General features: G+C 35.8%; 1 protein-coding gene across 1 annotated transcript in view; it reads left to right on the top strand.

The window, feature by feature from the left end:
* The window catches only part of LOC129216224 (elongation of very long chain fatty acids protein 1-like), a 49,776-nt gene extending 37,297 nt beyond the window's left edge, over positions 1-12,479 (top strand). Inside the window, 7 exon segments of the mRNA XM_054850421.1 lie at positions 3,202-3,392; positions 7,287-7,370; positions 7,465-7,521; positions 9,594-9,611; positions 9,613-9,700; positions 11,096-11,232; positions 12,145-12,479. Coding sequence (XP_054706396.1) covers positions 3,202-3,392; positions 7,287-7,370; positions 7,465-7,521; positions 9,594-9,611; positions 9,613-9,700; positions 11,096-11,232; positions 12,145-12,435 — 866 coding nt within the window. The 3' untranslated portion in view covers positions 12,436-12,479.
* The last annotated feature ends 12,304 nt before the right edge of the window (positions 12,480-24,783 follow it).

Raw genomic sequence — 24,783 nt, 5'->3', positions numbered from 1 at the left:
TTAAGAACTCAGTTGGATCAGTTAATCAGGACGGTGAAGATGTTCTTATGTGAAAGTGCATATCTGCATCCTGACTTGGTAGTTTGGAATTTTTTGATGAAATAATGAAACATGCTGTTCATTTGAAAATTAAAAAAAAAAAAAAAAAAGACAGTTTTAAACTATTAACCCAAAAATTGTTTTGGAGACAACTTTGTTTTTTATCAAGAAAACGATAAGAAGCACGAGGTTTTCAACTTTTGCGTTTGGTGCCTCAAAAATTGTACTTAAAAGCTTAGAAATATCTCCTCAATCACCAGAATGTAACGTATTTAGACAAATCTGGAGCTAGATTACGAAAATATAGCATTGAAAAGAAAAGCGAACAAGAAACAGTAAGACTCGAAGTGCGGTTGAACTCTTACTCAAAAATCGCACACACACACACAAAAAAAAAAAAACGATGAAATCTATTCCTAGACGTTTAAAAGCTGTTGTTGATACTGTATGATATTCTACTAAATAATAACTTAGTAAAAAGTTAGGTTTTTTTTGATATTTTTTCAAAGTGAACGAAGACTTTTGTGAGATAAAGTTTCTGACTTTTTTTGATTATTTATTTATTAAAAATCAAGTTCTATTATTCTACTAAAAGTGTTCATGTAGTTTTGTTGATAATAGATCATACATCTTATAATTAAATACCTATTCCAAAATATTAATTTTAAACAACGGACAGGCTCGTATTTCATTGAAAATCGCAAGAGTACGAACACTTTTGGTAGCCACTGTATATCGCTAATGAGTCAGAATCATCTTGGTTTGCGTAATAATCTGTACATGCTGAGCGGAGCAGACGAGCGTCCCGAGTTTCGTGACGCTTGAAATGTAGTCGGTTCATTTCATTACTATAATGGTGAAATTGTATTTTATCGGTCAATCGACGCCCGCTGCCCTCTGCTTGTAGCGGCGCTACGATGGGAGGACACTGTGACCTACCAAAAATGTTAGCGAATTTTGTCTGACGAGTAGGCAAAATTTGGAGTTCCCTTCGGCAAATCGAGAATTTCCGCCCTCTCAAACATTTAAGTTCGGGACGCCCCTGTCTGCTGGCATCACAATTACCTATGGACTCACACAACCTATACTAATAATACAAAGCTAAAGAGTTTGTTTGAACGCGCTAATATCAGGAAGTACTGGTTCGAATTGAAAAATTATTTTTGTATTGAACAGTTTATTTTTTGAGGAAGGCTATAAGCTGTATAACATCACGCTGTGACATAATAGGAGTGGAGCAGCAATAAATTGGAAATAAATCCGTAATAATAATGCTGCACTTTTTGTTGCATCAATAGCTCGAGCTTTTGTTACCCGACTAACTCAGTCGGTAAAGCACTCGGCCTGTTACTCTAGAGTCTCTGGTTCGAATCCGCTTACGAGCGGGAAGATTTTCAGCGTTTTAACCCGGCTCATTTTAAGATTAATTAATTCATAAATCAAGGGTTTTCAAGTATTTTGTATTGAAAAAAAAAATATTTTTTCGATTTTCTTAATTAACGGAAAACATCGATGTGGATAAGGGTGTGTAATTTTTTTTACTAATATATATATATATATATAATATATATATATATCAAATGTTTAAATTAGGTGAGTCAAAATCCCATCTTACCCTACCAGGTGGGGTAAGATGAGATTCAATGTTTGCCATAAGTCACAAAGATGAGCAGCTTCATCGTCCTCATCCTCCTCTCCTGCACTCGATCAATGGGCCTATTTCTTGCATTCGCGGCACCTAATAAATCCTTCTTTCGATTGGGAATATAAATGTCCACAGTAAAGGCATTCGACATCAGAAGGCTCAGACGATGATGAAGACTCGGATGGTTTCCCTTTAAGTACAGTTTTTGTTTTTAATTTTCCAGTCTGTATTCTTTTGTTTTTATCTTTTGACTAGCCAACTTTCATTGCTGTACGAGTTGATGGGGTAAATGAAAAAATGTCATCCAAATCCCTTTTTCACGTTTTGTTTCTTCTTTTTTTCCTCGATTTTCTCCTCTTCCTGCTTAAATTTTTCCATTTTTTTTCTCTTCTCTTTGCTTAGATTTTTTTTATTTTCTTCCGTTCCTTTTGAGCCTTCACCACAAAAATTTCCTTTCTTTTAGTCCGCAAGATGGTTTCGTTCTTCCAAAGAAAAATTAGTGTTCATGAGACCCAGAGGCTTAACTAGATCTAAACTTGTGGTTTCATTATTTGAATAAATTTTTCCAGTTGTCGAAACCGTAAAAACACCTCTGTCCAATTGCTGTTATTTATCTTCTTTCACTTTTCTATGAAGTTTAGCCCGTGGTTATTATAATTTCGGGATGCTTTCTGAAATCCCATTTTTCCACTCACTATGCATTCAGTAGCATGTTGCATCGATTCTAGTTACCAAATTGCCATGTTCGTCTTTCTTTTCACTATCTTAAGAATTCTCAAAAGAATAAAAAAACAAATCGCAATACATGTGGGTTAAGATGAGATAGCATTCCATCATACCCCTCGTATAATATCTCGTCTTGCCCCACTGACGCCATTTGGCATGTTCACTGTCGACTGAAGTTCAGGTTATAAATAAAATTACATTAAATCATTGTAAATTTATCCTTTAGAGTTGTGGATTACGATTGTAGGAGAGTACAAACGATTAGTAAAATCGTACTCGCCAAACTACAACTGGAAAGGTGGTCCAACAAAATAAGAGCACGGCGAAACGCACGAAAATTGAGAGAAAAACTTTATAAACTGCAAATGCAGTGAACAACCTGGTTGATTCGACCAACGTGGTTTCTACTTCTCCCAACGCAACTACTTGACTACTTTTCCGCTAGATAATAGCACCCACCTTGCTAGGAGCTTCAGTATTTCATCTTACCCCGATATTCCATCTTGCCCCACCTTCTCCTATCTCATAGCTGTGTTGTACTTAAAATATATTTTCAATACGTTGTTGTCGTATTAACGCTGGTGAAACCGCGGGGCACTGCTAAAAATAAATAAAGGAAAGTATAAATTGTTTCTCAATATTGTTACTGAGCCAGGTAACGCTAGATATGCTTTCTAGTCATAAATATTTCACTTTTAAGAAACTATTATTCAGTTTTCTGTTATTAAAAAAATAATTTAAAAAATCGCTGCCTTGCGTTACTATTACATTTTTTTCTTTTTATTTTTCAGACCCTTTAGTTCGAACATGGCCTTTCGTGAGCTCATATTACCTCCCATTCGTCTTAACAGCTGCGTATGTATTCTTCGTCAAAAGGATAGGCCCAGCACTCATGAGAAACAGAAAACCATTCCATTTGAGAAACTTAATGATAGTGTATAATTTTTCGATAGTATTTACATATACTGCTTGTCTTTTAACGGTAAGTTTCCAGAAGGATTGATTTCTATGAAAAACGATTTATTGTGTAATAATTAAAGCTCTCTCAATAATTTTCATAATGGGGTCGTTTCCAAAATTTTAAAAGTATTTTTTTCTGAAAGAGCATATTTAAAAACACAAGACTGACTATTTTTTAAATAATTTGACTTAGTTTAATATTTTTAAAAAATTACTTTAATCGGTGCGCTTTCAATGTTTATGCTTCTGTCCAATGACATCACAAATGATGAAATGCCATTCTGTGTTGCCATTCACAGAGCAAAATATTTAATTCGCATCTTTACTCACGTGTGGCAACGATATGGTTAATTGCAAGGGTAGAGCGCAATATATTTAATTCGCTTCTTGAATATCATAACGTGGAAACGCAGTAGAAAGATGTGCTAAAGTGAATCATTTGTGACGTCATAAAGACCACATCTTGTTTGAAAAATCGGACATTTTGAAAAATTAATTAAAAAATAACTGTTGGGAAAATGAAAGAATTTTCTGGGTCCATGTTTTTTTTTCTTTTTTTTTTTCTTATTCTATCAATTTCAGTGACTAAAATTAGTACTTTTGACTAAAGGAAACAACCAAATTATCCGATTCACTCCGTGTGAGTCAGTTTCTTATAGTTTAGTTGGTTATAAAAAACGGCTATCCCCGTTCACTTGAAAAATCTGGGAAAAAAAATTTCGGCTAGTTAACTCGGATTCAGTTCACTTTGCATCATGGACCAGCTCTTTAGTTCACTTCAAGGGGGAGAGGGGCAATATCTCTCTTCGTTTGGAAATTCTGTGAAAGAATATATTTCCAGTGAATGAAGTTTTGTTCGCTTGGTAATAAAAACGGTTCTCCAAACACTGAGAGATCTGATTCAGCGTTTCTTAACCTTTTTTGTCCCGCAGACCGGCCAGAGCTTTAAAGCAAAAACGAGCTGATGATCACATGACTTCCTTTTATACCAATTTAATGTTAGTCCCCATTATCGGAAATTTTAAAGTGATTCAATAGTTAACTCTCTAAGTATCACTAACAGTGGCCAAATTCAAACCAGATTAAAAATAAAAAATCTCCAAATTTTTCACCAAGTTTGCGACAAAACTTGGCAACCAAAAGACTGGTGAAATATCACCAAGTGTCTGCCAAATTATAACACCACTTGAGTTTGCATCGAAATTAACAATGATTTCCCCCAAAAAAATTGCAAAAGACCCCATTAGAAACACCCGAATGCAACCAAAAGGGGAGGTGCACAACTAGACCCCACTAGGAGTCTACGTACCAAATTTCAACTTTCTAGGACATATCGTTCTTGAGTTATGTGACATACATACGTACATACAGACATACGCACATATATACGTACATACAGACGTCACGAGAAAACTCGTTGTAGTTAACTCGGGAATCGTCAAAATGGGTATTTCTGGCGTCTATACGTTCTTTTGCGTATATGCACGTGTGGTCGGGTTGAAAAAAAAAACTCAAAATTCATTCGAAGGTGAGCCAATTTTAAGTTAAGGTCCATTTTTGAGTGAAAATTTTTTCGCGAATACAATACTTCCTTTTTACTTCCTTTTACAAACGAGCTGATGTGTGCATCCCAAACGAGCTGATGTGTGCATCCCATGACTTTCTTTTACACCAATTTAATGTCTTTTTCTCATTATTGGCAGTTTTAATATGATTCAATAGTTTACTCTCTAAATATCACCAACAGTGGCCAAATTGAAACCAGATTTTAAAAAACAATCGCCAAATTTGTCGCCAAGTTGGCGACAAGGCGACCAAAAGATTGGTGATATATCGCCAAGTGACCGTGAAATTGTAAAACCACTTGAGTCTGCACCAAAATTAACAATGATTTCCACTCAAAAAGGGTCAAAGGATCCCTTTTAGAAACACCCGAATACAACCAAAAGGGGAGGTGCACAACTAGACCCCTCCCCACTAGAAGTCTAAGTAACAAATTTCAACTTTCTAGGACATTCCCTTCTTGAGTTATGCGACATACATACGCACATACATACGTACATACAGACGTCACGAGAAAAATCGTTGTAATTAACTCAGGAAACGTCAAAATGGATATTTCGGGTGTCTGTACGTTCTTAGGTACATATGTACGTGTGGTCGGGTCGAAAAAAACCACTCAACATTTATTTGGGGGTGAGCAAAATGGAAATTAAGGCCGATTTTTGAGTGAAAATTTTTTCGCTAATACAATACTTTCTTTTTTGTAAAAGGAAGTAAAAAGGGAGTATTATACTCGCGAAAAAATTTTCACTCAAATTCGACCTTAATTTCCATTTTACTCAACCCCGAATGAATATTGAGTTTTTTTTTTTTTTCGACTCGTCCATTCGTGGATAAGTGCCTAAGAACGTATAGACACGCGAAATATCCGTAATGACGATTCCCGAGTTAATTGCAACGAATTTTCTCGTGACGTCTGTAGGTACGTATGTATTAATGTGCGGATTTTTTTTAAAAAATCTGTTTCAGTTTGGCCACTGTTGGTGATATTTAGAAAGTAAACTATTGAATCACATTAAAATTGCCAGTAATGGGGAAATGACATTAAATTGGAGTAAAAGAAAGTCATGTGATGCACACATCACCTCGTTTGCAAAAGGAAGTAAAAACTGATCGACTGGAAGACTATTTAATACTTCTGAAAATATTTCTGTGCCTCAGAACCAGATTGAAGTAAGTCCTAAAATTGCAATTTTCCGTTTATTGATTCATTGTACGTAGGAGCCTATTCCGTATCTAGCCGTGTAAACGTAAATTCTAAAAAAAAAATCCTATTCAATTCTTCACCAGGTTTAAAAGAGTATGCGTTCCATAATGGCTTGCATGCTCCAGAAAATTTTTTCCCTCTCTCCTGTAAAATTACCATAATGTGACGTACATTCACCTGGCTCTGAGGTAAATTTCACGACCTAAAAGTAAATATTTTCTTCATTTTTATTTCATTTTTGTCTCTGTATTTGTAAATTTATTCAACTGAATTTTATTTTGTTATAAAAGAGAAGTATTTTAAATAATTTGCGTATGAGAAAATAATGATAGTGCATTTAGATTGATCATCATTTTGGTTTTTCTTAAACCACGAGGTGATTGTACCTTGGGACAGCCAAACATTTTGTACCCTAGGTCATGTTGCAAGGTACAACATATGCATGGTTCTTTATAATTAAGATATGTTTAGGAATATGGAACAGCATTCTAATCTTATGTAGCTTTTTAATGACATTTAATGTTAGAAAATAATTCATTATTCATAATTCATTATTAAATATTCATGATTTAATTTACTACCATTAATTTTTTTTTCTGGTTAAAAATTGGTGCAAGTATATGGCTGTTTCCTGAATCATGAATACTTTCCCACAGTACAACAGGATGTGTCCCTAGGTACAATAGGAGGATGTACATTGGGACAGCTTGGAACTTTTACTTTAAAAATAGCTGGCAACATTTTATTTTCAAACTGTCTGAATTAAAAAAAATAATAATCATTGCGTAGAAGTATGTTGGGGTATTTTAAGGTGACTTATACATTTTAAATATGATTCAAATAATTGACGTTAAGAACTAAAATATGAAAAGTGTCCCAAAGTACAACTCTCCCCTAATTCAACGGAGATAACCGATTTTGTTTCCAAATGAACTAAGGCACTGATTCATGCGGATCGAACTGAGTGAAGCGAAACTGATCCCACAGAATGCGATTTAAATATTCATAGGTTTTAAATATGTAATTCAAAATTAGAAATATTCAAACAATGCATTTTCGATTTAAAATTGTTAGTATTCGAATATTTTATTATTAGATTTTTTCTGAGGATGGAATGTATAAGTTATCCTTGTATTCTCTTGACAGCTCATTTACTTCTTCCTCACGACAGATTCATACAAGAAAATTTGTGTCCCGACGGAAGTTCGGAAAGGGCATTACTCTTATTACGTACGTTTTCAAAAGTTCATGTTAATTTTTTTTTTTATCCGGTTATTCGTTGTATTTTCACGTCTTTAGTTTTACTGTGTTTCAATTTTTACAGGCCACATCTACTGGATGGATCATTTATATGCTGAAATATATAGAATTTGCCGATACGGTAAGGTGTCTCTATTAACTTAACTATTGCCATCGTTTCCCGACCGGGGGTTCGCGGAAGGTACAAAGGGGTTCGCGAAAATAATTTGGCAATGGCGGAAATGGCATTGAATAAACAGGCTTATTGTAATCTCAAAACTTGTCTTCCATATTTTTCACTAACTTGCGCTTTTAGCACTGCTTTATAATATGAGTCAGTGAGAAGCAAAGGGATGCAAGTGGCAAAATTAAAAATTTGGAGATAACCAGTACAAATGGTAGGTGAACCCCTCCTCTGTCTTGGGGCGAGAGATAGTACTAGTAGCCCTGGTAGGTGCTGCTGTACAGTATGATTTGGAAGAAAAAAGACAATGAAAACCTACCTAGGACATTATCTTTAAACACGTTTTACTCAAAACTTGAAAATGTCCACTTGCATTCCTTTGCTTCTCACTGCCTCCTATAGCGAATTTCTTTCTGGTGCTGAAATCTGTCAATTCTTTAAAAAAAAAAGAAAGAAAAAAGAAAAAAACTTTAAATCGTAAAGCATCGCTACATCGCGATGTAAGGTTGGCGTTCTATCGGGAAATTTTACGGACTATTTTCTTTCTTTTTTTGTTCAAGCCTGATTGTTGAACACGCGTCACTTGAGGTAACTTTTATTTTCGAGGTGCACCGCAAAGCAGGGCGACGCCGCTAGTACCTTTCATAAAGTATAAATCAAAAGCAAGACCATGAAAGAAATTAAATGATTAAATTTGTAAAATATAAGTATTTTAAACAAAGCGAATGGCACTTTTAAATTTAAAGAAAATTGATCATTTTGTTAAAATCTGAGCCCTGAAATTACGCAGAAAGGTATGGAACGTGTATTTAGATTCACTATAACGCTGCCTTGCAGTGAACAAAATAATAATAATAATAATTTGAATTCTGAGATTTTTTTTAATTTAAATTATGTGTTTCGCAACCACGAGTTCCGACAGGACCCTAGTATGCTCCTTTCCCCCCAAGTCTGCCCCTTCTCCTGAGCAGTTACGTGTGTATAGTTGTGTCTGTAGGTATGTGTGTGTAGGCGTGCGTGCGTGTGTTGGCTTGTGGTGTGTGCATAGACCTGTATGTGTGCTCATAGGCATGTATGTATGTTTAAAGGCGGGTGCGTGTGCATGTGTGTGAGCATGCGTGGGGACAGGACATGGACGACCCCGCCCAGCAGAAGCGGATTCGAGGTGCCCAGCTCCAGAGGAGTCGCACCTGCAGAGGCCCGTGGCCCAAGCTGAAAAGGGAACCAAACGCCAAGGACAGTCAAATGAAAACAATCAGCAATCGTGATTGCTCAATTTCTTTTTGTAGGCGTGTGTGGGGGTTGTGATGTATGTACGCGTTTGTGTGTGTTTCCGCGTTCGTGAGTGTGTGTGTATGTAGGCGTGTGTGTGTATATATGTATGCCACAGTGTGTAGGCATTCATGTGTGTAGGCATGCGTGTGTGTATGCATGCGTGTGTGTGTAGGATATGAACGCAACCTGGAGGCGGTTTTCGTTAGAGGAGCAGCATAAGGAGGAGCCGATCGACGGTGGTGCTGCAGAGGGAAGCGGGGGAGGGGGGGGGGGGGTAAAATCAGAGGAGCGTCATTCAAAGTTAAAATGAAAACAATAAGCAATTCGTGATTGTTCAAAAAATTCTCCTCCCCACCCTTTTGACTAAATTGATTAGTTGCAAATCGATGCTTGAAACACTTTTCATTCATTTTTCAAAGTACATATGCACTCACGAACATAAATTTTTGATACGTTTACCAGAACATATACAAGGGCGGAGTGGCCGAGAAAAAACAACAACATTTTTTCCAGGTTGAGTAAAATAAAAATTTCGACCTAAATGTCAGTAAAATGTTTTTACCAGTACATTTTTTCCGTTACTTCGTCCAGAAAGGATTACTTATGGGGGATATTGAACAAACATATATTTTATGCTTTTTTTTTTTTTTTTTGTGAAAATACTTTTATTCAACTTTCTCCATAATTTTCTTTCGAAGAATCAGTTTTTGTATAATAATCGTTGTTATTATTGCTATTTATTTATTTAATTCCAGATATTTTTCGTATTGAGGAAAAAAAGACCATTTAATCACAAATCTTCATGTTATACATCACAGTGCCTTGCCCATCATTGCCTGGGTCATGATGCGAACTGAAAGAAGTAAGAACCATTTCTTTTTTAAGTTAAAACTTTCTGTGTTTCTTTCCTTTAATTTTAAGTCGTACCATTTAATGGCGGAAAATGTGATATTCGATAATAGACATGATAAAGTAGATATCATTTTTCTTTCTGTTTAGTAAAAACTACATATAAGAAAAAATATTCCCACTTCATTCTGATTTCAGTTCTGTTTTTTTCCCAATATAGCAGAACAACCAATCAACTTTAATCTGTTCCGCAAGAAACGGTAGCGTATATTTATGTTTAAAATAAATCGGTAGCTAAATATTTTGATATATCCCTATCAATCCAGGCAGGGGGTCATAGTTTTGGAAGTTTTTTTAGAACATAGAAAAAAGTAAATTAAGGGTATCTTCTGGCAACTTGCTGCTAAATTAGATTTTGTACGGTCCTGCAATGTTTCAATAATTCAGTACTTCAAGGTGAGTTTTACCTTGTTAAAAGTGTTAATTGCCGAATACGGGCTCAATACACGGGTTTTTTTAGCCTTCTATTGATGCGTTGAGTAACACTTGGGCAGGGTTAATCTAAAGTTTCATATTTGTTGAGGCGCGTCGCTCCGTTACAAATATCAACTTACTGTGTTCACCTCCTTCTTTTACATAGGCTGTTCAATAAGTAATAAGACTGATTTTACTGCCGCGAAAACACTCATCGAAATGTTACTTTTTGTGTTATGAAAAATGTCTATTGTCTGTATTAGCAAAAACGACCTATAGTTGCCGCGTAGCATCGGAGATCTTTGATATGATGCGTGTGAAGTTTTCAACGATGAAGCAATATTTACTGACTACTTCTGAGAAGTTCAGCTATGACCTTGAGCAAGTCCAGTTCTTTCAAGGTAGGGCAATCAATAAGAAGAGGAGTTGTAAGGCGCAGAGGGCTTCTATTGCAACCCTTTTATTGGCTAGAAAATCCTGTACCGTTTGCTACTTCTTACCTGAATTATATTGCTCGCCGAATGGGCAATAACACTGCAAACTAAATCCGCTATATCTTAAGCCGTTTTTTCTCACCCCTATTTCAACAAATGGAATCGTTTAATCTGTCGGGTAGTGGAGCTCAACTTGCCAGAGGTGGACAGTAGAGTCTGCTTTTTGCAAGCATTAAGCTTTTAAGGAAAGCAAACAAAATATGGAAGATATTGAACGTGAGGGACAACCTTCAACGTCCATCACAGAGAAACGGTCACGAATTTTTAAGAAGTGGACAGAACGTTGGAATAAATGCATTTAATCTCGCAAAAGTTATTCTTAAAAAAAAAAAAAAAAAAAAAATGTAAACTATGACGATTAAAGTTGTTCTGTATTTTTTATAAATACCTATTGAACTGCCCTCGTATATTTAATTTTTTTCCCCTTTTTTGCGTTGTAGGTGGGTTCCAGTTCATTCCGGGTTGTGTCAACTCTTTCGTGCATATTATCATGTACACGTACTACGGCTTGGCAGCTATGGGTCCCGAAGTACAGAAGCATCTGTGGTGGAAAGAGTATTTGACTCGCCTACAAATGGTAAACAGTTCACTGTTGCATTTTAATTCATCATATGTATCTGAAAAGTAGTTGCGTTTTTTTTTTATCCATAATGTTTATACTCTATGATACAGTTGACCTTTTTTTTTACGCTGAGGTCACGTTCCATGGTTACGTATGGTAGATCAAAATCGCGTAAATTAAGACTTAACAGTACTGTTAAAATAAGGGTTAGGTTCCATTGACAAAAGAAAAAAAAAAGAAAAAAAAAACTATAAAAAAGAAAAATAATTTGAATTCTGAAATTTTGAATTCAAATTATGTTTTTCGCAATCACGATCTGAGACAGGACCCTACTCATTGGAGTTATTGTTTCTAGAAACAGCTCCTGCCCTCCCCCCCCCCCAAGCCTGCCTCTTCTCCTGGGCGGTTACGTGTGCATAGTTGTGTGTGTAAGTGTGTAGGCTTGTGTGCGTGCGTAGACCTGTGTGTATGCACGTAGGCTTGTGTTGTGTATGTGTGTGAGTGTGCGAGCGTGCGTGTGTGTAGGACATGGACGCCTCCGACCAGGAGAAGCGGATAGCTCAGGACTGGAGCAGCCGCGCCGCCTGCAGAGCACGGTGGGCGGTGGTGCTGCAGAGGCTTTTGGTCCAAGCTGAAAAATGCACGGACCTCAAAAATGGTCAAATGAGAACAATAAGCAATCGTAATTGCTCAAAAAAAAAAAAAAAAAAAAATTCTATTGATAGATAAATACGCTCATTGGTCATATAATAAAATCGATTTTGGACATTGCTGTGGTGGTCATAACTCATTTTTCGATTTTTTATGAGATACGCCCATTCGTGTTTTTAGCGACGTTTTTTACCCCCTCCCTCCATCAGAGCGTGACATCCTTTGCAGACAACCCTCTTGCAACATTTTTATCAACAACTTTTTTTCTCTTCAAAGGTACAATTTATCGTCGTTCTCGTTTTCGTCTTCTTCATCATTCCACTCCTGGGCTGTAAGACGCACATTTACGGCATCTACATCGACATCGTATTCGCCAGCCTCTTCCTAGTGCTCTTTCACAACTTTTACACGAAAACCTACAGGAAGAAGCACGACCCGGAAAGCAAAAACGGAGCCGTGCACGAAAACGGGAACGGAGTCGTGTATGAAAATGGAATGGGAAAGGCTAATGGTTTCGCTTCGGAGTACAGAAAGAACGGAGTGGAGATGCATGCGAAGAGCAGCTGATGAAAGCTTTGTGTGTGTATTTACAAATTAAAAAAATAATTTTTTTTTTTAAAAAAAAGAAAGAAAGTTCCTGGAAGCATACAATAGAAATGAGTATTTTATTTTAACAGCATGCTATGATTTATGTTTTGTACTGTATTAATTATTATTTTGTAAATGACTTTTAAGGTGGAAAATAAAATATGACATTATTTTGTTTTAGAATACTCGATATTGGTGATCCAATTGGTTTTTTTTTCTTTGCCCCACGTTACATTCATTTAAACCAGTGATTCTCAACATTTTTACTGCTGCCGCCCTCTTTATGAGGGAAACTATTTTCAGTGCCCCTCTCGTAAACAGGGATCTGTATGAAGAGGGGTGGGGGGGAGGGTAGAGATAAATTTTCTTCAATAGGCTTGTATTTTATCGATTTTACTCTATATACTTTTGTCTTCTGAACTTTTTCACCCTCAAAAAAATTTAAGTTCAATTCAACCCTGACTAGCAATTAGTAATTATACGAAAAGATAAACAAAATTAGCGGACATTATTCATTGTAAACCTTTTAATAAGAACTAATTTCAGATGAATTGTATTTTGAAATGTTTCAGCACATAAAAATGCAAATATGTATTTGCTTGATGATATCATTATTATGTTTGGATCTTTTCACTTTCAAGTTTTAAACGTTAATTGTTTACCAGAAGGCTTTTAGCAGGGGTGCTCAGCATCCCTAAGAGATAGGGCGCACCCCCCTAAATACTGCGAAGATACCCCCAAAAACAAGATCTTCCCTAAAAATGAGAAAAATACCCCTCAAAACACCCCCCTCCTACAAATTTCAATGGCGCAGTCTGCCCCACAACCCCGCTAAGTGGGCACCCCTGCTTTTAGAACATTTCTTATTTATCATTAAGCTATCTACGTAAATAGATATTCTGCATTTATTAAAAAAAAACTAATTTATAATTCTTGTCAGAAATATCTGGTATACCGCGAAATTTCGTGAAAATTAGAAGTAGCTCTTATTTTGGTAAAGTCTGCTCATCTCAGTTTCATTCGAATGTGGAAAACATTTTATTATGAAAAAATAGCGTCTGCTTTCTAAATATTGTTGAAAGAAAAAAATTAAAATCTAGTAAGACGAAAACAAAGTATTATTATTCAATTGCCATATTTTTTAATTTATCGTCTGCGTAAATTTATTTTTATCACATTCTGTAAACATGTTTGTCACAGATAAGTTAGCCTTAGGGCGGTTAGAGTTATTGTTTCTGAGAATGCTTCAACCAATGGAAAGCTGTACTTTTGTCACGTGACTCCCAAAATGCAACAGGGGTTTTTGTTTGTGTTGTATCGTATTTTAGTGGAGCAGAGTGTGAGGTGTTTTCGGCTGTGTTTAGTACCGGTAAGTTATTTTAAGTTTTTGTATCCTTGTCAAAAATGGATGATGAGAGTTTTATTAGCGTGCAAGAAGTAAAGCTATTAGATTTGCGGTCGCCAGTAGCCATTTCACTAAGAATGGCGACCAAAGAATCCACGTGCGCCCATATGCAAAATTTTAAAGGGGGGGGGCTCAGATATTTTCCCCATAGAAACCGATTTTAGTGCATATTACAGTTGTTAAAAAAAGTACTAAAAGCAAGAGAGTGCTAATTTCTAAGGGCGGCTTGAGCCCCACTTTCCCCCCTCCCCCTTCCCCCATATGGGCGCCTGTAAAAGAATCATAACCTAGTCACCAAAAGTGGCGATTATGAGTTTATTTTTTGCTAAAAATAGTATCATGCTGCTATTTGATCCTATTTGGGCCTTTCTCTGGACTCTCTACCTCTATTGTCCATTTTTCACTAGTTGAGACTTGGCCACGCCCCCAACACGTGGTATCGGAAGATTCTATATGCGTCTTTTGGGGATGAGGCTTCAGACCAACACTGAGAAAGGTTGCAATTGGCCATCGTTATCGCGCTGTAAGAAGACAAGTGTTCTATAATTTTCTAAGAAATTACCTCCCACCTTCTTACCCGAAAAAAAAAAGGTGTGCTACTAAGACAATTGTTCGACTTAAAAGTATTTTAAGATTTGCTGTGTATTTCTATACGTTTTGGGTTAATTTATCATTGATTTTGCGAAGGAAATCCTAAACTTTCTGTCTTTCACGCTAAGTAAACATTTTCTGAAAACACGGTGAACAGTTGCAGGTGAAATTGGAAGGAAAATTTTTCCTTCTATTCTGCTGAAACTTTCACAGCTCTCAAACGTGGGTTTTTCATAGGTATTCTAATTATAAATCTCTAATCGCATATTGTTAACTTTGCTGGTCAACCATTTCTCACCTTATTTTCGATCCGATTTTCTTCTTTGAAGCGTTTATTAAATATTACACAGTGCTTAGGGATAAATGAACTACTTTCGCAATATTTCGAACTGTTTTACTTCGCATATAATGAAGAATTAATGCGTTTTCGAATTGTGTTTGTTGTTACTTTGCGAATACGAGTCATTTTTAAAATAATACGTAGATTTGTAAAGTGAACAAGCAAAAATTAATGCCAAAAGATTTTTTACCTATCACCGCATTGAAAAAATAACAAAAAAAAAAAAAAGGAAAATTAATTTGAATTTTGACATGTTGAATTCAAGTTATGTTTTTCGCAATCACGAGTGTGTGTATGTAGGCGTGTGTGTTTGTGTGGAGGGGGGGGTGTATGTGTATGTGTGTGTAGGCATGTGTGTTTGTGTCTGTGTGCTGGCATAAGTGTGTGGGTAGTTGTGTGTATGAATGTGTGTGTGTGGGGGGGGTATGTGTATCTCTGTGTAGGTGTCTGTATGTATGCGTGTGTATATGTGTTTGTATGTGTGTATGTGTTTGTGTATGTGTGTGTAGGTGTATGTGTGTATGTGTTTGTGTGTGTGTGTGTGTGTAGTTGTGTATGTATGCGCGTGTGTGTAGGACATGGATGCAACCTGGAGACGGCTTCTTTCGCTATAGGAACAGCATCGTGAGGAGCCGGTCGACGGTGATGGTGCGGAGGGTGGTGGTGGGAGAATAAAATGATAGCACGCCAAAAACAGTCAAATAAAAGCAATAAGCAATCGTGATTGCTCAAAAAAAAAAAAAAAAAAAAAAGAAAGAAAACGACAGACGATAACTTTAATTTCGAATTTTTATGAATATATTTCTGTGTCACCTCATTTTTGGCCCATTTCAAACAGTCAATAGTTTGTAAAAAAAAATGTTGAATTGATGTAATCATGTAGAGACAGTATGAAAAAGTATTGAGCTTCTATTTCGATTCCTAGGCACTTCATTTTTAACCATACACATTTAAAGCCTACGAACAATTTTGGAAGCCTCAGTAGGTAAGTTGCACTCTGTGTGGCACATTTCAATACTTTAGTACTATTTTTCCCCCCCAATACGGCTTTTATTCTTCAGAAATGAAAAAAAGGAACAAAACAAAAATTAAAGCTTTTCACATGCCAATATGGTTATCTACAGAATAATTGAATAAGTGCCTGAAACAACGTTTTATGTTACTGTTTCAAACTATTTATTTTTGTAAATACGAAAAAATATACATGCTTTTTTTATTCAAGTTTTTTCGATTACTGTAAAAGTAATTCAGTTCTTCCAGTACTTTTACGGAACAGCGTTACGTGTGGGGATCATAAAATAGGCAAAAGTTTGTTGCCCGTATTCTAATACAGATCCGAACAAGGACGGACACAAGGGAGGGGCGGTGGGGCGACCGCCCCTTCCTTGAGTCGAGATGCAGAACTCTTCCACGGCATGTCTTTGATACTGAAGTTGAAAATTGTTTTAGCCTATCTTCAATAGTTTGACGAAGCTCTTGCTCTCTGGAAAATGAAAGTGTAGCACATATCTTATTCTTAACACATTACTGATACAGATCTGAACTTTGTATATAGGAAGTATTTCAAAGTTCCAAAAACTCAATTTTAGAAGATTTTAGATGATATTAAATAGGGTTATAGGGTTCAAGGGCTCTTCTCAGAAAAGTTTCGAAAATTGAAGTCCCCCCCCCCCCAAAAAAAAAGAGGAACTTTAATGGGACACTTTTGATGGCGTTAAGGTAAGGGATGGGGTTTGGTACACTCCTCCAGAATTTTGTAGAAAAGGAAGTCCCTCCCCTTCCCAAAATAACTGAAATGAGACGATCTTTCATGGTGTTTGGAAAGGGGGGGGGGGCGGAGGTTTGAGAATTTATAAAAGGGTAAGGGTGTGAAATCAATCGCCCCCTCCTTGAATAGTTTCTGGATCCGTCCTTGGCTCTGAATGTAAAATGCGTTATTTTTATCAAGAAACGTTGCTATAGTCAACCTATTCAGTTTTTCAACATATCCCACACTGGCAAGGAAACTGACTCAACCACAAGAAAAAAAACAGCAATGGAGAAAATTAAGGTTTGACGCAATAGTAATTTTAAGTGATTTAGTCTCAAACATTACAATATGCGCAGTCAACTTATTATGTGATGTTTATTAATTAGTTTTTGAAGTATAGATACATAATGCATACTTTAAGCTCGAAAAATATTATTCCAAATTATGAAATTTCAATGATGTGTCATTATTGATGAAATCGTTTCTACGCCCCCCCCCCCGCACCATTTTGGTGAGCTAACTTTGTGGTTTTTGTGTCGAGAAAAAGCACTAAATTTAGATTTTAAATCAATAGCCGGTACGGTTTTCCCAGATTTTGAATTGTGTCACTTTCCTTGCCGGAGTGCGATATCATTCTTTATTAAAAACATACATGATCTTAAAGAAATTGTGACTAGAGCTATCCAGGAAGGAGGGGGGGGGGAACCGGTCTTTTCCCTTAAAACAATTGTTACTGCGATTTTGGTGACTTAGAGCAAACCTAAAGAGTCGTTCACAAATGATGTCACGCTTGAAAGGGGTAGAGAGAGAGGGTTCGGGGTTCATGAACTTCGGACAGTTAGTCTCAAGGGGGAAGGAGGGGATTATAAGAAATATGACTTCACATATTTTGGTCCAAATAAAAGCGTTCGTTATAGCAATATGTTCATGTTCATCGAACATTGCGTGAGATGTGACGAGGGGAGAGGCTAAGGTGAAGTGTAACGTCCTTTATGGACAATCCGTGTTTACGTTAGGCTACTGTGTACTGAAGTGTTATAACTAACTTCGTTTCTGCCCCCCCCCCAGAAACGAAGTTGGTTACCTCCCCCCCCCCCCGCCTTGAAAATACTCGCCCTGGGGGTAGTCGTCATCTCTTAAGCCGGCCCAACCGATGAACCTAAAATTTTAAAACAGTGTTCAAACCAATGACACTTTTTATAACGCATCGCAAATTATTTCATATTTCTAAACATTAATATTCATACAATACTTAGAGAAATAGCCTTGATTTTAATAGTCAATTGCTTTAAATATTTCAGATTGATTTTTTATTGTTTTCTCATTTACCTTTATTTCTCACATGTAAATCCTTTCTGGAACAATTGCCCAGTCCCCGCCTTTGGTTCAACCAAGTTTTTTTTTGGGGGGGGGGAGGGGGGGGGGAATTTTGTTCGAATAATGTTTTCATCATTTTTCAAAAATAACTGCTACTGACTGTATATCCGCTCTATATGATCTGAAATTTTGTACAATCCATACAGATGCATCAAAAAGACCCAACCCGTAAGAGCTACTGAGTCACCCCCCCCCCTCAAGAAAAGGGAGAGGGAGATGGAGAGAGATATTAAGTCTTCAAAACGAACGCAACCCTTAAGCATTTCAATGCCACAGTGTGTGTGGCAATGAAGTTTTCCTGTCCCCCCCCCCCCCTTTTTTTCATCAGCGCACTTGCAATTTCGAATATAGGACGTTAGTGTTTAAAAGAATATCGTTCAAAATTCTGAAAGCCTATCCTTAATAGAAATGTTTCATTCGGAAAACAAAATACCTTATTTTTTTTTTGTAAATACAATATTTTTGTTCTGAAATTTTCAGTTTAAAAAGTATAGATTCCCCGTAGACGACAATTACGCGAAGCTAGAAACGAAAGGAAAGAACACAAAGACATTTTTACAAATTTAAATGCCCGCCAAATTTAGGGTTGTCTCAATTGAAAGCGGTAGCGATCACCCCCGCGCTAAACTTAGCTTTGCTTTTGGGAAGGCGTTCCGAAGTCTCTTCTCCTCATAAACGCACAATAGTAGCACTATCTTGATTTTGTGTAGATAAAATTTTCTTCATCTTTCTTTTTAGACCGAATGTTTTCAATTATAGTAACAAAATAAATGATTCCCGACCTTTCTACATCTACTGGAATTTAAAATGGTCCGTTTTTACGATCGCCGGTTTTTTGACTTACAGTGGCTCCCAAAAGTGTTCGTACACTTTGAAATTTTTTAGTAAAACCAAAATAACGCGAAACTAAATTCGAATATGAAGTCCAATATTTTATCACATCCTTCCTATTTCATTCTAAATACAACCCAGTAGTTTTTTCAAAATATTGACGGATCTTCTTTTTGAAATGGTTGACAAAACGAAGAGACAGAGAAATAACTCGTCACAAAAATCATCGTACACTCAAATATTTTCGAATAAATTCATGATTAAAATTATCATTTGCTGTTTTATCAACATTTTTGCATTGTGTTGACCCTTATAAGTCATTTGGCTTTAATTTTTGTTTATTTATTCCTTAATATTGTGCTTATTACTTTAAAATGGCTGGTATTCGTGAAAAACAACAAACACCATTCGAAATTTGAATTTTTTTTCCTCACGGTAGCGGTAAATTGGTTTGAAATGTCTTTAAATTAGTTAATTTATTCCATTCTATAGTAAGGTGCTTGATAAAATGCTTTAAAGAAAAGAATCGGACCGAAAACAAGGGAAGAAAAGGTCAACCGGCAAAGTTGACGAACCGTGATCAGAGATTTAAAGTTAAAAAAATTATGAAAATTACACATTTGAGTGCTGTAAAAATTTCTACAGAATTAAATGAAAATTTTTACATTTAATTTTCACCTAAAATTGCTCGCCAAGTTCTCTGGTTAGCTCTATTAAATTTGACCTCTTCCCGCAGAAATTTTCTTGGTCATGCGAAAAAAAGAAAGCTTACGCTTTTCGTAGCAAAATCAATGATAAATAAGCTCAAAACGTTTTGGAATTACGTCTTACTTGCACATTAAAATGAGTTCAACATTTTTGGTTAAATTGTTGTATAATTGTAAATAGAATAAAAAATTAGGAACTGAATCTTAAGACTTAGTTATATCAGCTAATCAGGACGGTGGAGGTGTTCTAGTGTGAAGGTGCATATCAGCATCAGGACTTGGTAGTTTGGAATTTTTTGATAAAATAATGAATCATGCTGTTCCTTTAAATATTTTAAAAACCAATTTTGAAAATTTAGCCAAAAATTTGATTATTGGAAACAACTTTGTTTTTTTATCAAGATAACGATAAGAAGCACACGGTTTTCAACGTTTGCATCTAGTGCCTCAAAAATTGTCCTAAAGTTTAGAAAATATCCCCTCAATCTCCAGATTTGAACTTAATGTAACATATTGAGAGATATCTGCAGGTTAGATTACGAAAATACGGCTTTGAAACGAAAATAGAGCTATAAAAAGTAAGACTCGAAGTGTGGTTGAACACTTACTATAAGATTACGCAAAAAAAAAAAAGAAAGAAAAAAGAATGAAATTATTCCCAGAAGTTCAAAAGGTGTCATTGATACTGCATGATATTCTACTAAATAATAACTTAATAAAAAGTTAGATTATTCAATAAAATAATAGAGATTTTTAAAAGTGTACGAAGACTTTTGTGAGATAAAATTTCCGGCACTTCTTGGTTTTTGATTTTAAAAAAATTAAGTTTTAATATTTTTAAAAAAATTTCATGTAGTTTTGTATAAAATTGATCATAGATCTTATAATTAAATACCTATTCCGAAATATTAATTCTAACCAATAGATAGGGGCCTATTTCATTGAAAGTCGGTGTACGAAGACTTTTGGGAGCCACTGTATATTTCTTTTTTTAATAAACCGTTTGTTTTTGCGATCTTTTTACAACTCCAAACTCTCGGAAAAGTAATTGTGTTAGGCGACTGAGATTTTCTGACTAATAAATAAACCAAAGCCTGTATGAGCTCTCATTCTTTCATTTAGTTATAATTGCCTATATTTGTATTATATTTAAAATATTTTCTTTTGTAAAGTACTTCTATACTTATATTGAAAAATATATCACATGAAAGTTTGTTGTTTTAAGGGGGGTTTATTTATAAATTTAACAGTCCATAATTGGTAAACAAACTCTTAATGTCTTTATGCGATGAATAAATACACAGTACTACAGTACAAAATTAATAAAAATTGCTACTGACTAATATTATCACATTCAAAGCAAATTCATTCAGCAAAAAACTCTCAAATGCTTCTAAGGCTATTCCGGCTGATTCTTCTGCAAATTGATCCCCTGAATCCGAATATGATCTCCATTTTTCGCCTACACGTACCGATTTTGTAGAAAAGACACCCTCACCCCTTTTTTTTTAAATTTGGGTGGGGGGGGGGCATGTTTTCTTTTTTGCTACACATGTACAAAGTTTTGAGCTTTGCGCATCTCTAGTCATTCAAAATGTTTCCGGTTATTGTAATGCTCTTTTCCCCCTCCAAAAAAAAAAAAAAAAGGTTCTGAATCAGAGGAGGGAGGGGGGGGGGTTTCTAAAATGGGGACTTGATGGGGGAAGGTGGTCGTATTTGGAAACCAGGGGTCATTTTAATATAAGAATCAGCCAGAAGAATGTCTTTTTGAATGAAGAACCCGCGATTCAACTCGTATGCAATGTGCGACATTTTTTTTTTCTTAATTTTTTTTTTGCATCGTAAAATTTTTTTGGACATGGTTGTCATAGAAGCGAGTCATATACACTCGTTCTGCACCAAAAACTTTTTTTCAAACATCTTTTTTAAAAAAGTAAAAAGTGATTTTTCTATTTTTTTTTTGGGGGGGGGGGGAGGGGAGGGGATACTCTCCAAGTCCCCCTTTATGTGATCGGTATCTATAATCTTGAACTTTGAACCTCTCTTGCCCGCCAAAACTATGTTATCAGTTAATATAAAGCTCCTTTAACCTCCAAATAATAATAATAATAATAATAATTGCTCTGAAACTAAGGAAAATTGTAAAAAACTTAGGGGGGCCTTAAAAAAAATCGGTATGTATAGGGGGAAAACGGATGTCATATTCGGATTCAGGGGGTTATTTTACATCAGAATCAGCCGACGAAATGTCAGAAGCATTTTGAAGGGTTTTTTTTTTTTTTTTTTTGTCGCACAGTGTTATCAGTTACTCTGTCAGTTAATTAGAAATGGACAAGTCTAAGATAGCAGAAAATCACTGAAATAAATTGTAATTTGCAATGATATTTTTTACAACTTGTGCTTATAGCCCAGTCAATAAAGGTTTCGTGTCGCAACTAATTTAGGGAAAGCTAAATTTTTGCAGGTTTTTAGTACATAAAGTATACACTAAAAAAATACAAAGTCCCGACCCCCCACCCGTCTTGCTTTCTCTCCCACCTCCTCCGAAAATTGCAAGAGCAGTACTATAATTATACGCTTTTCGTGTCGCAACTAATTAGGGGAAAGCTGAATTTTGGCAGGATGTTAGTACATAAAGTACACACTAAAAAGCCACAAAGTCCCGACCCCACCCCTCTAGCTTTCCCCCCCACCCCCTCCGAAACATTACAATAGCGGTACTATGCTTATACGCTTTTTGTGTCGCAACTAATTAGGGGAAATCTGAATTTTGGCAGGATGTTAGTATATAATGTATTCTTTTGAAAAATACAAAGTCCCGACCCCCCACCACTCTTTCTTCCCCCCTCCCTCACCCCCTCCGAAACACTGGAAGAACAATACTATGATTATACTCTTTTCAAGTCGCAACTAATTAAGAGAAAGCTGAATTTTGGCAGGATGTTAGTACGCAATGTATTCTTTAAAAAAGTACGATGCCCCGACCCCCACCCCTCTTGCTTTCCTCCCCACCCCCTCCGAAACATTGCAAGAGCAGTATTATGATTATGCGCTTTTCGTGTCGCAACTAATTTGGGGAAAGCGGATGTTTTTCAAGATGTTAGTACAAAAAGTATACACTAAAATAAGACAGTCTCGACCCGCACCCCTCTTCCCCCCCCCCCCTCCGAAACATTGCAAGAGCAGTATCATTATGATTATACGCTTACAGCTAGAAAACGAATGATGATACCGGAGCATTCCTATTTTTATTTCACTTCTTACAATATTATAAACCAGTGGTGCCCAATCTACGGCCCACGGGTCACATCCGGCCTATAATACTAATCAGTGTGAACCGTTGTTTTGGGAAATGTTACAACTCGAGGACTAAGTAGCAACTGGTTTCTGAAAAACTGGTTGCATTCAAAAAAAAAAAAAAAAAAAGGGCATCAAGTTATTATAACTACAATTTTTCTTTCATATGGTGCCATTTAACAGTTTGTTGGTTTAGTCTGAAATACAGTTGGACCTCCATATATCGAAGTATCAAATTGCCGAAAAAAAATTCGATGTATAGAAATTTCGATGTATGGAAACGATCTTATTTTATCATAAAAATATCCTAAAACATTAAAATAAAAGCTAATTTTCGTGTATGAAAACCAATTTATAATTTATACGAGTATCGGATTAAATGAAAGTTAATGATTAAAAAATTAACAGAAATTACATTTTACGCCAACCATACATCTTCATATTCTTCGGCAATTCAACTTGATCACAACATTAGGAGATTTTCGTTTTAACAATGTGATCGGGAGAAAAGTAAAAAAATCAATCTTCTTAACTTGAATGATTTTTACTGAAGCTAAGAAGACTAGAAATGATAATCAACAAACAAAAGGGATAATTTGGAACTGATTTTACAGTGTTACTGGTTACAGATAAGATTTGAAATAAACTTGAGGGAATTTAAGAACTTCAGAACGGAACAGCGACTTAACTACACACCCTTCAACCCCAGAGAGGGAGTATGAGTTCCGTAGCTACCTTTAGTGTGAACGTAATTTTCTCCTCTAACCTTTATTTTTCATGAGACAAACAGTCTAAAGTGGAAAAAAAAATCTACGAATGTCTCGAAATTTTTTTCGATACATGGAGATTTGTTTAATATGTAGAAACAATTTTTCTATATAATGAACATAGAAATTAGCTGGGATTTCGATACATAGAAAATTTCGATATACGGAAGTTCAATATATGGAGGTTCGACTGTATTGTTACAATGCATTCCACTACAGTGTCCACACATAGACGTACAATCGAACCCAGTTTTACTACAGCTACAGTTTGTAACACAATGTTTTACACACAGTTGCAAGATATTAGTAGGAGAATTTCACTTGGAGCAGAGAGGTAATTGTCTTGATCTTAGAAATCAGTCTGTTGCTTAAAATATACTTCCAATTCTTTTGCTGGAAGTTTAAAACCTAACCAAGTTTGAATAAAAGTTTGTAAAAAGCAAGTAAGCACAAAAATGTCCCTAAAATCCACTTTTAATTTATCAAAACTTCCATCAACTCCAGACGTCACTCGTCAACATCTTTTTATGGTTTCCACCAGAGTTTTTTGGGTCAACACCAGATTCAAACTCGGTTAGGTTTTACTACCCCAGAAGAGTGGGGTTGGCATTATACTTCATGCAACAGACTGAGTCCTCAGTTCATGAAGATAACCTCTGTTTCAAGTGAACTTCTCCAATTAGTATCTTGCAATTGAAAAGATTGTGTTTCAAACTGTATCTGTCGTAAAGCTAGGTTCGATTGCACGTCTATGTGTGGACACTGTAGTATGCACTGTAACAATATTTCGGACCAAACCAACGAAATATTAGAAGATGACCCCTTATTACATTGTTGATCCATTTCAAGAAAATGACTATTATCATATTATCTATAAATTTTGTTCAAACATTTACAAGACGTAATGATAAAAAGTTTTTAATTTGTTGAAGTTACTTTTTGGTTTTTGTTGTGAGACTTTTGTTGTGAGGCATATGATGAAATTGGTAAAATGGTGAAACTAAGCTATCTACATAAAAAGTGTATGATTCATAATTTGTGTATAACAGTGGTCCCCAACAATGTTTTCAGAACCAATTTCTAAATATTTGGCTAACGATTTGTAACATTGTCATCAATCGTGCTCTTCGAGTTGTAGCATTTCACAAAACAACGGGCAACACGGATCAGGTTCCCGGGCCGGATACGGCACCTGGGCCTTAGGTTGGGCACCACTGGTTTATAATATTGTTAGGAATTAAATAAAAAAAGGAACACCCCGG

The sequence above is a fragment of the Uloborus diversus genome, chromosome 2 (genome assembly GCF_026930045.1).
Source record: "Uloborus diversus isolate 005 chromosome 2, Udiv.v.3.1, whole genome shotgun sequence".
Lineage (NCBI taxonomy): Eukaryota > Metazoa > Arthropoda > Arachnida > Araneae > Uloboridae > Uloborus > Uloborus diversus.
The sequence above is the reverse complement of the archived record's forward strand: the minus strand, read 5'-3'. Positions and strand labels throughout refer to the sequence as shown.